Source organism: Epinephelus lanceolatus, chromosome 8, assembly GCF_041903045.1.
Source record: "Epinephelus lanceolatus isolate andai-2023 chromosome 8, ASM4190304v1, whole genome shotgun sequence".
Classification (NCBI taxonomy): domain Eukaryota; kingdom Metazoa; phylum Chordata; class Actinopteri; order Perciformes; family Serranidae; genus Epinephelus; species Epinephelus lanceolatus.
Genome location: NC_135741.1, coordinates 21,798,234 through 21,816,838, shown reverse-complemented (window position 1 = coordinate 21,816,838; position 18,605 = coordinate 21,798,234). Strand labels below are relative to the sequence as shown.

General features: G+C 43.0%; 1 protein-coding gene across 2 annotated transcripts; it reads left to right on the top strand.

Moving 5' to 3' along the window:
• The first annotated feature begins 4,260 nt into the window (after positions 1 to 4,260).
• Positions 4,261 to 15,935, top strand: b4galt3 (UDP-Gal:betaGlcNAc beta 1,4- galactosyltransferase, polypeptide 3). Of its 2 annotated transcripts, none has more exons than XM_033629254.2 (8): positions 4,261 to 4,554; positions 5,148 to 5,242; positions 5,331 to 5,909; positions 6,590 to 6,825; positions 8,605 to 8,795; positions 8,897 to 9,019; positions 9,946 to 10,050; positions 12,758 to 15,935. In XM_033629254.2, exons 3-8 carry the CDS (start codon positions 5,627 to 5,629, stop codon positions 13,104 to 13,106), a joined length of 1,287 nt encoding a protein of 428 aa, XP_033485145.1. In that variant the 5' UTR covers positions 4,261 to 4,554; positions 5,148 to 5,242; positions 5,331 to 5,626; the 3' UTR covers positions 13,107 to 15,935. The 2 variants fall into 2 exon arrangements, with proteins under 2 accessions (XP_033485145.1, XP_033485146.1); XM_033629255.2 differs by having other exon boundaries at positions 4,554 to 4,977.
• Positions 15,936 to 18,605: the final 2,670 nt, after the last annotated feature.

The following is an 18,605-nucleotide window of genomic DNA, read 5'->3' as shown; positions in this document are numbered from 1 at the left end:
GAAGATATTTGATGAATGAATCCAAAAATCCTGAGCTGTGACATTTGGGGTCCACACTTGACATGTACAACACAATCACATTACATGCATATCATGACAACAACTGAATCGTTGGATATTCATGGAATTCAACCCTAAAATGTGTGAAAGAGAGTTCGTGATATTTTAATACTGTGGACAGGTTGTCTTAAATTCAGATTATCTGCTTTAAATGATGCATTTGTCTTCAATTTGAATCCATATCTTAACTTCAATATGACAATCCATCATAAATTTAAAGGGAAAATAAAGTCTTAATGCTCATTTTCTCATTTAGGGCCAATATATTATCATGGGAACACACTTAAAGGTAAAGTTCATCCCCAAATCAAAAATACATATTTTTCCATTTGTCTGTAGTGCTTTTTATTGATCCAAATTGTTTTGGTGTAAGTTGCCAAGTTTTGGAGATATCGGCCGTAGAGATATGTGCTTTCTCTTGAATATAATGGAACAAGATGGCACTTGGCTTGTGGTGCTCAAAGTGCCAGATAGAGACATCTGAGCAACTCAACAGCAATGTCTCATTCCAGAAATCATGACAGCTACACAAGATAATCCACAAACCTTGTTGTGAGCAGTTTAATGCAGGAACTATTTTCTGTTTATTGCACTACACCTGTGCAGAAGGAAGCGTGCATCTACTATTAGCTCAACTAGCACCACTAAGCTAGCTAAAGTTACAGCTCAGCCGAGGAGGATGCCATTAATGTTTACATCTCATGCTGTCATGACATGAGCACAAGCCTCTCGTCCATGAGTAGATGCACGCTTCCTTCTGTGTGGTGACATGGTTGGCGGGTGTAGTTCAGTAAAAATAAAATAGTTCCTGCATGAAACTGTTTTTCAAATGTATTTTTTGGCGCCTTGAGCACCACAAGCCGAGTGCCATCTAGTTACATTATAGAGGAGAGATGGCAGACATCTCCACAGCTGATACCTCCAACACTTTGCAACTCACAGTAAAACAATCCAGATTGATAAACAGCACCACAGGTGAGAGGAAAAAAGATATATTTTGGATATGAAGGTGAACTGTCCCTACTTGTCTTCAACTCTAACAACATTCTTTTTTTTCGATTGATATAAAGGAATGAAAATGTAGCCTACTAAGTGTTTCATTAGATATGTTGGTGTGTTTTGTGTCAGACAAATGTCTTGACAGGTTCTTCTACAATTTCTTGTCACAATGTGAGATTCATTTATCTCTTGTGTGTGGCATTCAGCCCCACAATTTCATGCCCATTGTGTGGTGCAGAAAAAGAATATTAGACTTAAGGTGGATTACAATGTCCTAATATATACTGCAGACATTTTAAAACCATGTCTTCAACATTTTCACACTGTCAAAATGGTGTCAACCTAAACATGAAAACATGCAGATTAATGTAGAGTGGTATTGTAATAAGTCAAACTGCATATTTATAATCATAATCCTGATGAACATTAGGGCCTATGATTCAGTCGATGCTCTATTAATAAACTTGATAATTAAACTTTATAGCTTTGGGGAGATTTGATAGTTGGGGTTTAAATCTTGTGTAGATCTTTATGTATTTTTGCAGTCACTTTATGCTGTATATACAGTACAGGCCAAAAGTTTGGACACACCTTCTCATTCAATGCGTTTTCTTTATTTTCATGACTATTTACATTGTAGATTCTTACCGAAGGCATCAAAACTATGAATGAACACATGTGGAGTTATGTACTTAACAAAAAAAGGTGAAATAACTGAAAACATGTTTTATATTCTAGTTTCTTCAAAATAGCCACCCTTTGCTCTGATTACTGCTTTGCACACTCTTGGCATTCTCTCCATGAGCTTCAAGAGGTAGTCACCTGAAATGGTTTTCCAACAGTCTTGAAGGAGTTCCCAGAGGTGTTTAGCACTTGTTGGCCCCTTTGCCTTCACTCTGCGGTCCAGCTCACCCCAAACCATCTCGATTGGATTCAGGTCCGGTGACTGTGGAGGCCAGGTCATCTGCCGCAGCACTCCATCACTCTCCTTCTTGGTCAAATAGCCCTTACACAGCCTGGAGGTGTGTTTGGGGTCATTGTCCTGTTGAAAAATAAATGATCGTCCAACTAAACGCAAACCGGATGGGATGGCATGTCGCTGCAGGATGCTGTGGTAGCCATGCTGGTTCAGTGTGCCTTCAATTTTGAATAAATCCCCAACAGTGTCACCAGCAAAACACCCCCACACCATCACACCTCCTCCTCCATGCTTCACAGTGGGAACCAGGCATGTGGAATCCATCCGTTCACCTTTTCTGCATCTCACAAAGACACGGCGGTTGGAACCAAAGATCTCAAATTTGGACTCATCAGACCAAAGCACAGATTTCCACTGGTCTAATGTCCATTCCTCGTGTTTCTTGGCCCAAACAAATCTCTTCTGCTTGTTGCCTCTCCTTAGCAGTGGTTTCCTAGCAGCTATTTGACCATGAAGGCCTGATTCGCGCAGTCTCCTCTTAACAGTTGTTCTAGAGATGGGTCTGCTGCTAGAACTCTGTGTGGCATTCATCTGGTCTCTGATCTGAGCTGCTGTTAACTTGTGATTTCTGAGGCTGGTGACTCGGATGAACTTATCCTCAGAAGCAGAGGTGACTCTTGGTCTTCCTTTCCTGGGTCGGTCCTCATGTGTGCCAGTTTCGTTGTAGCGCTTGATGGTTTTTGCGACTCCACTTGGGGACACATTTAAAGTTTTTGCAATTTTCCGGACTGACTGACCTTCATTTCTTAAAGTAATGATGGCCACTCGTTTTTCTTTAGTTAGCTGATTGGTTCTTGCCATAATATGAATTTTAACAGTTGTCCAATAGGGCTGTCGGCTGTGTATTAACCTGACTTCTGCACAACACAACTGATGGTCCCAAACACATTGATAAAGCAAGAAATTCCACTAATTAACCCTGATAAGGCACACCTGTGAAGTGGAAACCATTTCAGGTGACTACCTCTTGAAGCTCATGGAGAGAATGCCAAGAGTGTGCAAAGCAGTAATCAGAGCAAAGGGTGGCTATTTAGAAGAAACTAGAATATAAAACATGTTTTCAGTTATTTCACCTTTTTTTGTTAAGTACATAACTCCACATGTGTTCATTCATAGTTTTGATGCCTTCAGTGAGAATCTACAATGTAAATAGTCATGAAAATAAAGAAAACGCATTGAATGAGAAGGTGTGTCCAAACTTTTGGCCTGTACTGTACATGCCACTTTATTAGGTACACCTGTACACAACTGCTGGTTGACACAAATAGCTAATCGGCAAGTCACATGGCAGCAACACAATGCATTTAGGCATGTAGACATGGTCAAGACAACCTGCTGAAGCTGAGACAGAGCATCAGAATGGGGAAGAAAAGGTAATTTCAGTGACTTTGAATGTGGCGTGGTTGCTGGTGTCAGATGGGCTGGTCTGAGTGTTTCAGAAACTGCTGATCTACTGGGATTTTCACTCACAACCATCTCTAGGGTTTACAGAGGATGGACCCAAAAAGAGAAAATATCCAGTGTTGATGCCAGAGGTCAGAGGAGAATGGCCAGACTGGTTCAAGATGATAGAAAGGCAACAGAAACTCTAATAACCACTGGTCACAACCAAGGTCTGCAGAAGACCATCTCTGAACCAACAACACGTCCAACCTTGAAGCAGATGGGCTACAGCAGCAGAAGACCGCACCAGGTGCCACTCCTGTCAGCTAACAACAGGAGACTGAGGCTACAGTTCACACAGGCTCAACAAAGTCGCCTGGTCTGATGAGTCTGGATTTCTGCTGCAACATTCACATGGTAGGGTCAGAATTTGGTGTAAACAACATGAAAGCATGGATCCATCCTGCCTTGTATCAACGGTTCAGGCTGCTGGTGGTGGTGTAATGGTGTGGGGGATATCTTCTTGGCACACTTTGGGCCCCTTAGTACCAACTGAGCATGGTTTAAGCACCACAGCCTACCTGAGTATTGTTGCTGACCGTGTCCATCCCTTTATGACCACAGTGTACCCATCTTCTGATGGCTACTTCCAGCAGGATAACGCACCATGTCACAAAGCTCAAATCATCATCATCATCAATCTATCTATCTATAAAAAATGGTCAAATATTTATGCATTTATCAATAAATCATCAGTGGCAAAACCATAATGCCATTTTCATTTTCAAATGTGCCGCTCGGCGCGTCACCGCGGTGCGCCCCTGCGCCCCTGCCCATCTGATTCAATGATACAATGATCCAGCCGTGCTTCGATGAGGCAGAGCGCACTTGCCTGTGTTGACACTGGACGGATATGCGGCGATGCTCTTGCGTGTGAAAGCGTTTGCAGCGGTCTCTAAGCGGCTACGGGAGAGATTTCGCCTCGGATGAGAGCTTAGGATGAGGAGCAAGTGCGACCAGCATCACAAAACAAAACGCTATCTCTTGGTCCGTCGCGTCTGCTCGGTGGCAGCGGCCCGTCGATTGTCAGAGGAAGCCGGGGGCTGGATTTGAAATGTCGCAGGGATGTGCTGGTGAGTCGGCTGGTGCTGCAGAGCGTGTGTGCAGCCCATAATGACACACAGGGAATTAAGTAGCAGCCTTTGTGACAGACAGGAGGAATCTTGCAGCCTGTGATCCTGTCGAATAAACGCTACTGACACATTTGGTCATGTAAATGCTGTGCATGATAGCCTGCATGGGGCCTGACGATGGATGCTGATAGGCTAATCAGCTGCTTTGAAGGCTATCTGGACTGATAACCATGGCGCTGTTTCTGCACTACAGTGATCTATTTTTAAATAGCAATGGATTCTTGTTTCCTGTCTCAGGGAAATTCAGCCTCGGCTCCAGTGGTGAAGCCACAAGGTTTTTTGCTGTAGCATGTAATTGCTTGGACAAACAGGGAACTGTGATGTTGGATTAATTTGATCTGCAAGCATCAGCGTCTCCTCCATGTAAGCCCCATGGAAATGTCACTGCTGAAAATAAGCCATTCTAAATAAAGCAGCAAACATGACATTTGTTTGTAGCTGCTTGTCATTCCCCAGCTTATTTTAGCTTACAGTAGTCAGCGCAGTCAAATCTGCTCTTGTATTGCTTCTTACTCTTTTTTTTTTAATTACAGAAAGCTTAATAATGAAAAGAGGAAGAGGAGGAGAGAGGTGGAGCGAGCCCTTCCTGGCCCAGGACAGCTTTTAATTTGCTCCTTGGAAAAAGCAGGTACCCAACATGTAGATTAATGTGATTAGATAATAAAAACAAGCAATAAATATAATCAACTAACAGTATTTTTCTTCTTCTGCCTCAGTGACGTCTGCGGTCAGGAGGTGATGGCAGTGCTGACTGAGCTTCACCACCACTACCACCCATTCCTACTAGTGGACACTCCCCTCCTGCACGCCTGAGCCTGCACTCAGCACTGCCTCCTTCCCCTCCTCTCCTTCTGCCTCCCCCTTGCTCATTTCCCACCTCTTCCTTCACCCTCCTCATCCAGCTGCCACCTGCCCCGCCCCCCACATCTCCTCCCATCCCATCCCATCCCATCCCACCATCCATTACACCCTACATTTGAATTCCACCGTAGTTTTACAACCTTACTTTACAATGGCGTGCTGCGGACGTTCCCTGGACTCCCCGTGCACGCTAGCCTTGCTGGTGGGCTTCCAGTTTGCCTTTGTTCTCTATTTCTCCCTCGGGGGCTTCAGAGGCTTGGTGTCCGTCCTGGTGCACACCACAGAGCCGGAGTTTGATTACTCTCGACCTCACGACGTCTACACCAACCTCAGTCATCTGGGAGTGCCGCCTCCCCCGCCTCGTAACTCTGGCACTGGACCCCCTGCCACAGGACCACCGCTGAGAGACTGCCAGATCCCCTCCCCGCTGCTGGGTGAGAGAGTGAGAGTGGTTGAATGTGTGCTGGTAAATGTTGCACATGCGTATGCGGTAAAACACACAGTGAATCACTTTGTGAGATGCAGAGTGTTGGAGATATTGGACGCAGAGATGTCTGCCTTCTCACAAATATAACCGAACGACATGGCACTCGGCTTGTGGTGCTCAAAGTGCCAAAAATTACATTTGAAAAACTCGACAGCAATGTCTCTTTCTAAATTACACTGCCCAGCCATATCACTGCATGACAAGAGGCTCATGCTTGTGACATTCCGAGCTGTAAACATAATGGCGTCCTCCTTGGCAGAGCTGTAACATTAGCTAGCTCAGTGGTGCTAGGTGAGCTAACAGTAGATGCACACTTCCTTCTGCGCAGTGATACAGTTGTGGTGTAGTTGGGTAGAAAGAAAATAGTTCCTACATGAAACTGCTCACAATATCTGTGGATTATCTTGAGTAAGAGATTTCTGGAAAGAGACACTGCTGTTGAGTTTTTAAGCCACAGGCACAAGCCGAGTCCCATCTATGTCCATCATATTCGAGAGAAGGCAGACATCTCTACAGCCGATATTTCCAACTTTTCAACTCACACCAAACAATCTAGACTGATAAACAGCACTACGGGTAACAAAAAAAAATGTCTCTTCAACTCTATTTTCCTTTCCTTTCCTTCAGTCGGGCCTGTGTCCGTCCATCTTTCCTCTCCTCTGTCCCTGGAGGAGATCAGACAGAGGAACCCATTAGTAATGCCAGGCGGGCGCTACCGGCCTCCAGACTGCGAGCCCCGCCACCACACAGCGATAGTGGTACCGTACAGGAACCGTCAGACGCACCTCCGTGCTCTCCTCTACCACCTCCACCCCTTCCTGCAAAGACAGCAGATCCACTACAGCATCTACATAGTACAGCAGGTCAGCTGATGCATGAGTGTGTGTTTGTGTGCGTACATTGGTTTAAATTTTACTATCAGTATGTTTCTCAGAGTGTCATTTAATAGTCCATGTTCATTGATGCAAACATCTGATTTAGTTTCGAGACTCACACTCACACTTTCGCTCCAATGGATGTAAATGGAATTTGTTTCAGGGCAAATACAGCTTAAAAAATTGCAGTTAATACATCAACAGCAGATAAAAGGCAAATAAAACTCAAATTATCTGCATGTCAATACCGTCATGTGCAGTATGTTCCATTAGGTGATGTAAGTGAGAAAATATGTTGGGGGCTTTTTGTGTCATTTGCATTTACTAGATATATTAAATAATACTAAGGACATTTCTAAGTTATTCTCTCTGTAGCTTTCCAGGCTATGGTGTAGCTGAACTGTAACCATACCAACATAGTGTGACATTACTGACTCACAGATTGTGTTCTCCTAACCAGTTTAACATAGGCTCGTTCTGAAAAACAATCTGCCTCATATCAGCCATTCTGTTTGATCCATCCATCCATTTTCCGTAACCGCTAATCCTGTTAGGTGTCACGAGGGGCTGGAGCCTATCCCAGCTGACATTGGGCAAGAGGCAGGGTACACCCTGGACAGGTCGCCAGACTATCACAGGGCTGACACATAGAGACAGACACGGCAGCTGAGGTAGTGTTAGTTTGATAAGAGAAAGAAACTTAAATTCAGAGGATGCACAGTTGTATTTTTCTGTTTAATAGGAAAATAGGTGTAAGAGAATACTTCCTTTCTTTAAATTTTGTTGCTTTATTTGTTCATTTATTAGACTAAGGCAGGGGTCTGCAACCTTTGCCATTAAAAGAGCCATTTTTGACCAAGAATAATTTGAAAAAATCTGTGTGGAGCGGCAAAACATGTTTGAGCCTTATAATCAAGGTAAATAGCCTATTAAGTCTAAATTAGCGTATACTTATGGTCTAAATAAGCATTTGTTAATATGTTTTACCACAAGGTGGCCACTGTGCAGGGCACTATTTATGATAATTTGGTGCTTAAATTTTGCAGAGCTGGCAGTGAGAGCAAACAAATCTGTCCACGCACTACTACATTCTCTATTTTATTCAGTTCACTTTTTTGGATTTGGCATCCATAGCTAACCAGCCACTGCTATCGAGGTTCAGCAACATTTGGATTCATAGAATGAATTTCCATAGATTTCTTTTCTCAAAGGCTCAAGGAGCCACTGGACAGGGGCTAAAGAGCCACATGTGGCTCCGGAGCCACAGGTTGCCTACCCCTGGACTAAGGCAACACAACTGCATGAATATTTTAGCAATCACTGGTTGTTTGGCTGACGGCTGCCAGTTAGAAAATCTAAACATATTGCCCAACTCTACATTGTCGGCTGTACAATATCATACATGCAATAATGGCTTTTTTTTCCACAAATACCATCATATGCCTTATACCCTGGGTGAATATCAGGAAGGTGTGAAGGTTTGAAAAACATATACCACCACAGCCTATTTGAGTGCACTGCATCTCCTCATTACAGCATCTCCATATAAGTTTAATATAAAAAGGAGCGTCTGTGTTTTTAATTGGGTTGAAAATCATATAAATACACTACACTTGATACCGCCCAGGCCAAATGTCAAAGAATCATCTTTTTTTGCGATAACACACCATAAACAGTTTCTCTTAGCGAATCAGAATTGAGGACCTAACACATTAATATATTAAAGTGTGGGTGTGTCTTACCCTCTGTCTCTGTTTTTGACTTCAGTGGGGGAACGGTACCTTTAACCGAGCCAAGCTGCTCAACGTCGGAGTGCGGGAGGCCCTTAGAGATGAAGACTGGAGCTGCATCTTCCTGCACGATGTTGACCTGCTGCCCGAGAATGACCACAACACCTACACCTGTCACAAACAGTTTCCCACCCACCTGTCTGTGGCCATGGACAAGTTCAGATACAGGTAGAAGCGCAGTGTGTGTGCAAGAGTGTGGAATTCTGTATAAATGTATTGTGCTGAGACATTATTTTCAAGATTTTACATTGCTGATGTGATCCTCCCAGGCTGCCGTACCCGCAGTATTTTGGTGGGGTGTCTGCAGTGACCCCAGACCAGTACATGAAGATGAACGGCTTCCCTAACCAGTACTGGGGCTGGGGTGGAGAGGATGATGACATTGCTGCCAGGTGAGGAGGGTGAATGGTCCTGCATGATGACACCTGTAAACTGTGCATGTTAACATGTGCACGGATGTTCAGCATCAGAACATGCATTGCCACGTGCCATTTCAGCCTCTCCGCTTCTTGTGCTCGTTTTTTGTTTTTGCTACCACTCATTCCATTGTCCTCATGTTTACAGTTTTGGCGCCACATGTTTTCCTTTTCTTCGACTTTTATTTTATGTGTCCTAACATCATCTTTCATCTTCATGTCCCCTCCCACTGCTGTGGCTTTGCTGTGTGTCTCTTGGAGTGAGTATGTTCGCATGGACTAACTTGCAGATTTGGGCTGGGCTGCGTGCTTAAAAGTTTTCAGGCAGTTTTCATCTCATTTCTACGCTGCGGTCCCCTCTCTCTACTCTCTGGCTCTTCTGCTATTTGCTAATCTGTTATGAGAGACACTGAATGGAACAAGAAAATGACGATAAAAAAGCTTGCACTAATTATTACATGAAAACTACAATTATATTTCTCCCCTACTTTTTTGCAACACTTTGCCTTTTGTGCATGATGTTTGCAACTTAAAATATATCATGTACTGGACATCATGTTAGTTACACCATGTTTTGATTGACTCAGATAACTGGGGTGGTACACAAGCACCAGAGATGGAGAAAGGGAACCACAGTGTTTTCCACCGCCTATAGGCCATAAAAGTATGTTATTCTCATACCCACCCACAATTCTATGTTTGTTTTCTTTATTTTTCTGCTTAGATGCTAGATGTACTCAGACTGAGTATAGCTTTGTGTTGTAGAAAATAGCACGAATAGTAAAGTGCCAGGCTTTGTTGATCTAACATTATGCTGACTCTGAAATTTAGTTCTCCAATTTCATGCCTGTGAATGAGAATCTGCTGTTCCCGTTGACTCCTGTTGTGTGCTGCCTATCCAGAGTCCGCCTGTCTGGCATGAAGATCATGCGCCCCCCAGTGGCCATTGGTCACTACAAGATGATCAAGCATAAAGGAGACCGAGGGAATGAACAAAACCCACGCAGGTACAGATGGACACACTCGCAGACACACAAACAACTACGCAGGGACACTTTCACCTTTGACCTAATTTAATGGGGGGACTGGGATGTCAGGATTATGTTGTCTTCACATTATCGATTGTTTCCTTTAAAGGACATAGTGTTCTATGTGGTGTTGGCATTTTCCTCTACTCACCCTGTTGTTCCTACAATGTCTATGGCCTCAGGCAGCATGCTCATTTGTTTTCAGACCTAAAAAAAACACTACTTTTTCTTGGCCATAATGCTCCAGAAAGATTGTCTGGATTATTAAAACAAGCTCCCGTAATCAGCTGTAGCACCACAAGTCACATTCTCATGTGAAAATAGCTCGAACATAATTAAAACTGACCTTGCTCCCCAATGTCAGGAACACTTTATTAACTTTCATGAGATGGGCCTCTTTCACATGGTGTTGTTAAAGGAAATGGGAAATGTGCTTTTTGGCTTCTTGCAGAGAATTCAATGAGAAGGTCAAGTCCATTGTCATGTTTGTCTGTTAAATATGAAGCTACCACCTGGTTAGCTTAGCATAAACAGTGGAAACAGAGGGAAACAGCTAGCCTGGCTCTGTCTAAAGGTAACAAAGTTCACCTACCCTTTTCTTTAGAGCACTGGTTCCCAACTGGTGGGTCGTAGTCCAAAAGTGGGTCATGGGTTCATTCTGAATGGATTGCAAGTAACTCGTGAACGTGTCACGTTTGTAAAAAACACATCTTAAAGGCACTGTATGTAAGAATGTGGCCAAAACGGTTACTGCTCTCAAATTCAAAATACTGCCGCGAGTCGTGTCCGCCCCCCCCTCCCCTACAGATTCAAGGTTGCTGGGCAGCGGCACGCTGGAGACAGATTTGTTTGCCCACAGGCGGCTGCCATGGCAGGGCCGCATCACCGTGTCCTTGATCTTCGGTTTTCCAGCGGACCGTTCGAGCAAGTCCGGCTTCTCTGCTGCTAACGCTGCTGCTTGGATACAGCTGAGGAGGAGCCGGCTGCTAATGTTATGTACTGGGACACTGCTAATGCTGCTTGCCGTGCTGCTGTAGCTCAGTCGTAACTGTAACTGATGCTGAGACTCTACTGACTGCGTGACTGGTAGACGGCGGTGGGTGGCGCAACAGGCCAAAACACAAATTCAAAACATAAACATGATTTGCAGACTGTAAAAATGTTTTTTAAATGCGAATATTCTGGCTGTACTATTGTTGTCGGTGAGATCAGTATGTTATATGAACATTATTCCTTAGTCTCTGTGACATATTAGGAGGATTTTACAACTATTTGCTTTAGATTTCTTACATATAGCTCCTTTAATTTTAAGTACAGTGAATTTCTGGCACAAAGCTTTTACTCTGAAGTGCTATTTCCTGCTGTAGAGTGAGCGACTAACAGACAGCTACTTGACAGAGACGCAAACTAGCTTGACGCCATGGCCAAACGCAAGTATGACGCTGAATGTATTAAGCTGTGTGGACCTTGGACTAATGGCTAAGGAGAAATCTGGACCCCATTGCTGGACCAGTTGGCAACCACTGCTTTAGAGCACTGGGTTCTGACCCAGAGGGTCATGAGGCCTTTTAAAATTATACAGTGGTGGACTTAAATCTCAGCATTTGATTTATTTCTGTAAAAAAAAGGTAATGATTTTTTTCATTTTTAAAGTTTAGATTTATCATTCAAGATACAAACTTTAAAATATCTCATAGGTTAAGGGCACAGTGAAGACCTGAACACAAGCTGTATTCACAGAGTTTTCACTATGTGCTTAACAGCCTTGTCCTGCGTTAGAAAAGTATGCAGTTAAAACAGATAAGGAGCTAATAGAACAATGGCAAAGGGAGAAGAAATACAATACAGTTTCTCAATAAAAAGCCTATTAAGTATGCATGATTATTAAAATAAAAAATATCTATACATAATACAGAGAATTTTCCGGGCACAGTGACTTCAAGTAGAAACTCCAGGAAGTCACTGCTCCTGTCCTAGAAATACTTAAATCAGTTGAGACAGTAGAATGTGAAATACAAGTGTACAGATTAACAGATTATTTATGCTGATAAGATTTTAACAAAAGTCTTTGATTATTTGTGATCATGGGACATCTGAGTGGCAGCAAGATAAATCCCCCCATGGAGTCTAGACACTGCTGGAGGTGGTAGTGGTTGATGGCGTCTGTTAATGACTGATGAGGCGAATAGATGCTGCATCTGAGAAGGCTAGGTGGTGATGGGGAGGTGGAGGGTGCACACAGCAGCAGCATGAAAGGCCTGAGGGCAGAAAAAGAACCCTATTTAAAATGAGGAGCAGTAAGATGATTGGCTGGCAGAGTGAAAAGCAGGGTGAGGAAGAAAGATACAGCCTAAACATGAAAAAGTACTGTCTTCCTGACTGAATTTTCCCTAGAGCTTCATTTGGGTAGGCAAAATTTGTTTGTACCTTTAGGCAGAGTTAGACTAGCTGTTTCCACATGCTTCCAGTCTTTATGCTAAGCTACGCTAAACTAAGCTAAGCTAACAGTTTTCTGGCTGTAACTTCATATTTAGCGCACAGACGTTAGTGCAGAATCAATCATTTTACCTAACTTTTGGCAAGAGAGCAAATTACCGGGAACAAATTTCCCATCCTGTCAAAATATACCTTTAAAATTTGCCCCTGAAAAACACACAAACTTGTGATCTCATGTCCGTCTTTCTAGATTTGACCTTCTGAAAAGGACCAGACTCAACTGGCGCTCTGACGGCCTCAACTCTTTGACCTATGAGCTCCTCTCCAGAGAGCTGGAGCCTCTCTACACCAACCTCACTGTCGACATCGGAGAGGACCCCCGTCTGCCCCAGGTGAAAGCACCCATCCCTGTGAAAACTACAACCCCTGTCCACCAACGTAGCACCAGCAAGACTGGGGGCACAGCCAAACAGGAGAAGACGCAGGAGAGCAAAGGAGCAAACTTGACTGTGGCCAAGCCGGCTGCTGCAAAGACAGAACATGTCCAGTTGAAGGCGGCGAATAACACAACACAGGAGAAGACAGGTGTTGTGAAATAGGACGAGGTGTACGATAAAAGGACTGCATCCCATCTGTAGCATAAAGTGGCTTCCCCCCTTCATTTTGAAAGACAAAATGGAGGAGAGCAGTGTAGATCTCTTCTGCTGCGGGACATTAAGTACACCAGCTTTCTGTGCTCAATGCAGGTTAGGGGTAGTTATGCAATGGATCAAATGAAGAAGCCTCTTTTGTCTACAGGGGTGCGTTCAGGAACACGACTGAGTCGAATGTGACTCTGGCTCAAGTGACTGACACAAGTCTGCGGCTCGTGACTTATTTGGAGCTAGGAGAATATCCGCGTAGAGGTTCCCAACAAACTAATTGAAAATGAGACAGCAACTATATAAATCTCTGCTCTTTTCCAGACATCGCAAGTCGTAAGCAACCCATTTGCTGCCAGCAGACCTGCAGCTTCATCCACTTTGCCCCCCCCCCCCCCCCCCCTAAAAACTGCTGCTGTCAGTCCACCCCACTCCACAGTGGGTTTGTGTTTCTGTGCCTTCTCTCTTTTATGCGTATTTTATAGACTGGTAGAGTTGCTTTTAGACGCTGACATGGGGTTAATTTTACCTCTCCTGCCTCGCAGGCAAATGTTAGAAAGCAGGGAGGCTAAAGCTGATCCTAGATCAGGACAAACGATTTGTTCCAGGACTGCCGTTTTATATCTGTGTGCATCGATCAAGCGCTGACCAACTCCATAGTTATCAGACAATTCTAGAGTTTATATTTCTATAGAGAGACTTCTTTATTTGTTTACGGATTTGTTTCGCTCGTCCGTCCTTACAGTCTGGTGCCTCTCTATCTCTCTGACATTTAGTTCCTAGACAATCAAATCATACGGGAAGAAAAATCCGCACCCAACCGCATAACAACGTGAGGAAATATTATCATGACTATCTTTACACCTGTCAGATAAACATAGACTTGGCATGATAGTTGTTGTCTAGTTCGACTATACTCTCGATAACATGGATAGACCTGTGATATTATCTGTGATTTTATTATTTTTCTTTTAGATTCGTCAGGTATGGGGGGGAAAAAGCAAACTTGCAGACAATATTGTAGGCACGCGATTACACATTTGCCAGTTCCAGATTGTATTTTAATAATATAGAAAAAAGGTCATAGTTACGATAAAGCACTGTGTATAGATCTAGGTCAGCTTTTTACTAGAGGGCGTGACGTCTTCACAGAGGGTCTCAGTATATCATGAAAAACCCTGGTGCATCTTAAAGCTATAAATGATATAAATACTTGTCTGTCGCTTTTGTATCTTGAAGGAAAGGAGACAAGGCATAGGCAAGCATAGTTTTATTCCGAGGGCCATGTTGGTTATTTGTCTTGACATATCAGTTATCATCGGACATTATTTTTTCCCATATCATCCATTTGGAATGTATTATTTTGAGTTTTGTGAGGAGGGGAGTTTATCAGGTGAGCTTAGCGTGTGGACTCGGAGGAAACAGGATTTCTTGCTGCTATGTGTCTATAGGGAAATGGTTAACTACGATTAATCAGCTTGAAAAATGACACTAACTTCCTGCTGTGGAGCTGCGTTTTCATCACACTAACAAGTAATGTATTACTTCTGCTAATTTGAATGTATTTAATTTATTAATTTATTTATTGAGTCACCGATAGAACGACATGCACGCACCTCTAACATATGTGCATATGTGTTCCTCCATTGTAGAGCAGGTTATTATCCCTTTACACTGTGTCTCCATGTTTTCTTCTGTTAACATTGTGCCTCATGAGATAAGCCCATATTCCTGAAGGACTGAAGGCTGGGTTATATGTGAGCGCCCTCAGGTGGCACAGTGTGGCATAGCGTCAGCCGAGAGGAGCCAAGGACTGAATGAAACTGCAGTGTTGTGACATGAATGTTAATCATTAACGTTGGCCATTCACAGGTTTCAGCCAATCATATCTTTGCATTGCTCTGTGTGGAGGGTTTCTGGCTTGCGTAGTATCACATGATTGATTCTGCCAGTTTAAAGGCGTAGAGCAACTCTCTGAATCGTACTGGTTTATATAACGAATAGCTAAATGACGAGTGTTTATGAATGGACTTAGTTTTATAGAAGGAATCTATGTCTATTTATGATGAAATATTATCTGTTTGAAGTAAGGGTGCTGTGCAGGACAGATAATAAGGCCCACTTTCTTAGCTTTATACTATATGATAGTTTAGTTGCATATCAATAGATAATATATCCTCCATATATCATATTGCCTGGGACAATGCCTGTATGACATGAAGCAGTGACGCACTGAAAGCTTTTAAGGACGTTATGTAATCTCAGCAGATTAATCAGCATACTGTGTGCTTACCTGGAGATTGTTCTATATTTAATAAATAGGCTAGTTTTTATAAAGGATGTTTTCGCATAAGTGTTTGAAATATATACTGTGTAGTTGAATGCAAACGGGACTTTATGGTCACACATTTTTTTATTTAAAGAGTTCATTTGATCATGGGTTCATCCTGTCATTAAACACACACGTTTGAGAAGTGTAAATGTGATTGTGGAGAACTACCTGACGAGAAGGATAAGATGTTTATGTCTTCATGGCGAATGAGACGTAATTTATTAAGGACCATGATATTTGCATCTTGGGATGATACCTGTTATCATCCTAGGTTGCCTTATTTACTGACCTTGTCTTGAACATGAAAGTTTGAGTGTGTTTGTGTGTTTGTGTTCACGTGTGCGCTTGTGTAGAGAGCGAGGTCATTAAGAAAAGGCAAAAGGAGCAGTGGACTGTGATGGACAGTGTTGTGACAGAAAGCAAATATGTATATTAATAAAAACACATAATCAAAACATGTCTCCTCCAGCATCTTTTATCACCCTTAATTCATGCAATGACTTAAACGCGGAGCTACACACACACTTAAATACACACTGCACTATAAATACACTTAAATACTTACACAGTGATGCACTCACCCTCCCACAACACTCTTAATCGGAACAGGCTTTAGCATTTTGATTAATGCTGCTTCAGCTTAAACATAGCACAGATCAGATGCTCATGCTAGCCTGTAGATTAGCAGCCATATATCATCATCAACACATGCTGCAGACTGATCTGAAACCGCCGTGCTAACCTGTTACATCACCCCGTGTATCGCGGGCCTCTGTGCTCTATGTGGGCATAAAGAGCAGGATTAAAAAGTTGCATATGAGATCATACCTATAAATAGACAGTAACCCCCCAGCTCTGTATGTTCGATCTGTTTCATAATCTAAAAGGCTGTATGAGTCACTGAGACAGGGCAGAACACAGCACTGGGGGGGGGGGGGGGGGGCAAAATGAGCACCTTAAAACCAGTCCCAATGCAACACCAACACAGGCTACAGCCTTGAATATGATGACAAGCCCCTCTAATGTTATGCTCTTGACACTGCTGGTGTATTGTAGCTGATGTTACTAACAGGTTCTAATTTGTCCGCTCCTGCATGATACAATAACTTCGAAAAATAAATCACTCAAAGATAGAATCTGTAACTTTAGCTGAACAGCAACCACAGAGGCTAATGGCAAGATAATCGCAGATGCTAACCAGAGGTGTGGACTCAAGTCACATGACTTGAACTTGAGTCCAAGTCGAGTCAAAAAATTTGATGACTTTAGACTTGACAAAATCAAAGACTTGCAGCTTGACTTGTAACTTTACCACCAAAGATTTGTGACTTTACTTGAAGCTCAGCGTACGTTCAATCAGGGAGACTTTCTTTGTGCTCATCCATTCCCAGTTCTCTCCCTCCAACTCCCACTGCTTCAATCGGGTGTTCACTCTTCTAGTTATCCAATCAAACTTTGCCACAATCTCTATCAGCCAATCACGATGCTACAGCAGAATTTTAAATCTGTCGTGCCCTCCACCTCGTTCACCTTCAGCCATTGTATCCAGAGTCCAGGACACGCTCAATGAAGACTCATTCCTCTACTCACCCAGATCATCAGCACTTCGCCATCTTCTTCTCATCTGATCTTCACCACCTCTACCACCACCAGCGTCTAGACCCTGGGGGGTTCTCTATTCGACTATGGATTCATCACCCTCCTGAAATCAAACCATCTCTACGGGGTCTAATCGCCAAAGACCTTTCACATTTTTCATTCTTATGTGCACATGTTAATAAATATTCTTTTCACTATAAAATGAGTCTCTCCTGATTCAAATACTTGATACCTTCCTCCCGAGCCCAAACATTAAAAATTATATTATCCACAAAGTGTGCCACGAGTCAGTTAATATCTCTGAATCAGCTCACATTAATGCTATTCATTCCCAGCAAGTCGACATTTCATTCTCAAGATCCACTATGTCTGAACCAATCCCACATCATATTTCTGGTGCTTGATACCACACATGGACCTAAATCACATGCAGTCACCAGATGCTCCTAAACAGCATGTGATGAAATAAAATCTTTAAAAATCACATGGTAATAGTGAAATAAACTGTCTGTACTGACCACCCATTATGGATAGAGGTGGATCCAGTGTGTAATGCTGGATCTAATGTTGTGAGACATCATGGCGTAGTGTCTTCTTTTAAAGACGTCACACCTGGATGTCTTTCTGCAGGATGTTCTGTGATGCAGTCACTCTGTGATGACAGCAGTGACAGTCTAGTTTGCACTTTCCCTCCAGTGGACTGACACACTGGCCTGTTGAAGTGAGTGTGGCGGGCAGACGCAGAGGGCTGAGACAGCCTTTAGTCACCTCCTGTTACTGTGCGGCCTAGGAGACACAGCTGACCTCTCGTACACTCAGCAAAGCCCTTTTAGCGCGCGCGCACACACACACACACACACAGTATCCGGAATATAGTCCTACAAACCATTTCGCATGGATGCTCATAAAAGTGCAGCACATTAGTTACACAAAATACACACGTACAGTAGACAATGAGAAACTTCAGAGAAAAAAAATCTAAATCTTCCTAGTGTTACACTGTTCTGTTTTCATTAAGTCAGTCCTTCACTCATTTCCTAATAATATCTAGTGTTTCATGTTTCCCCTCGTATCTGTCCCACAGGCAGGTTAGGGTTAGGGCTTATTGTCAGGATGCCTAGGGTTGTTTACCCCCACAAAACTTTACTCAACCTGTTCACAACCCAAGTATTATTCCAAACACACACACACACACAAAACTGTAATGGTGGATTTCTATGCTAAATGCACCCAAAAACACATGAGCATTTTTTTTATTAAGATAGGTTTTTTTGTCGTATTTCTTTATGTCCATTCCAGTGAATGGTACATTTGAACGCAGAAACCACCTTATAGTAAAATGACAATAAATGGTTTTAACAGACCCTTTTACAACAAAACACAGTGCAAGGGCAAAATGCAAATTCCTTCTAACGCCACAATTTTTTTGACGTGCGATTAATGCACATACCTTCTATGATTATGGCCCCGGCCCACCCATTTGGTCAATCAGTTTGTGATGCAGCAGTAACGTTGTGGATGGTGAG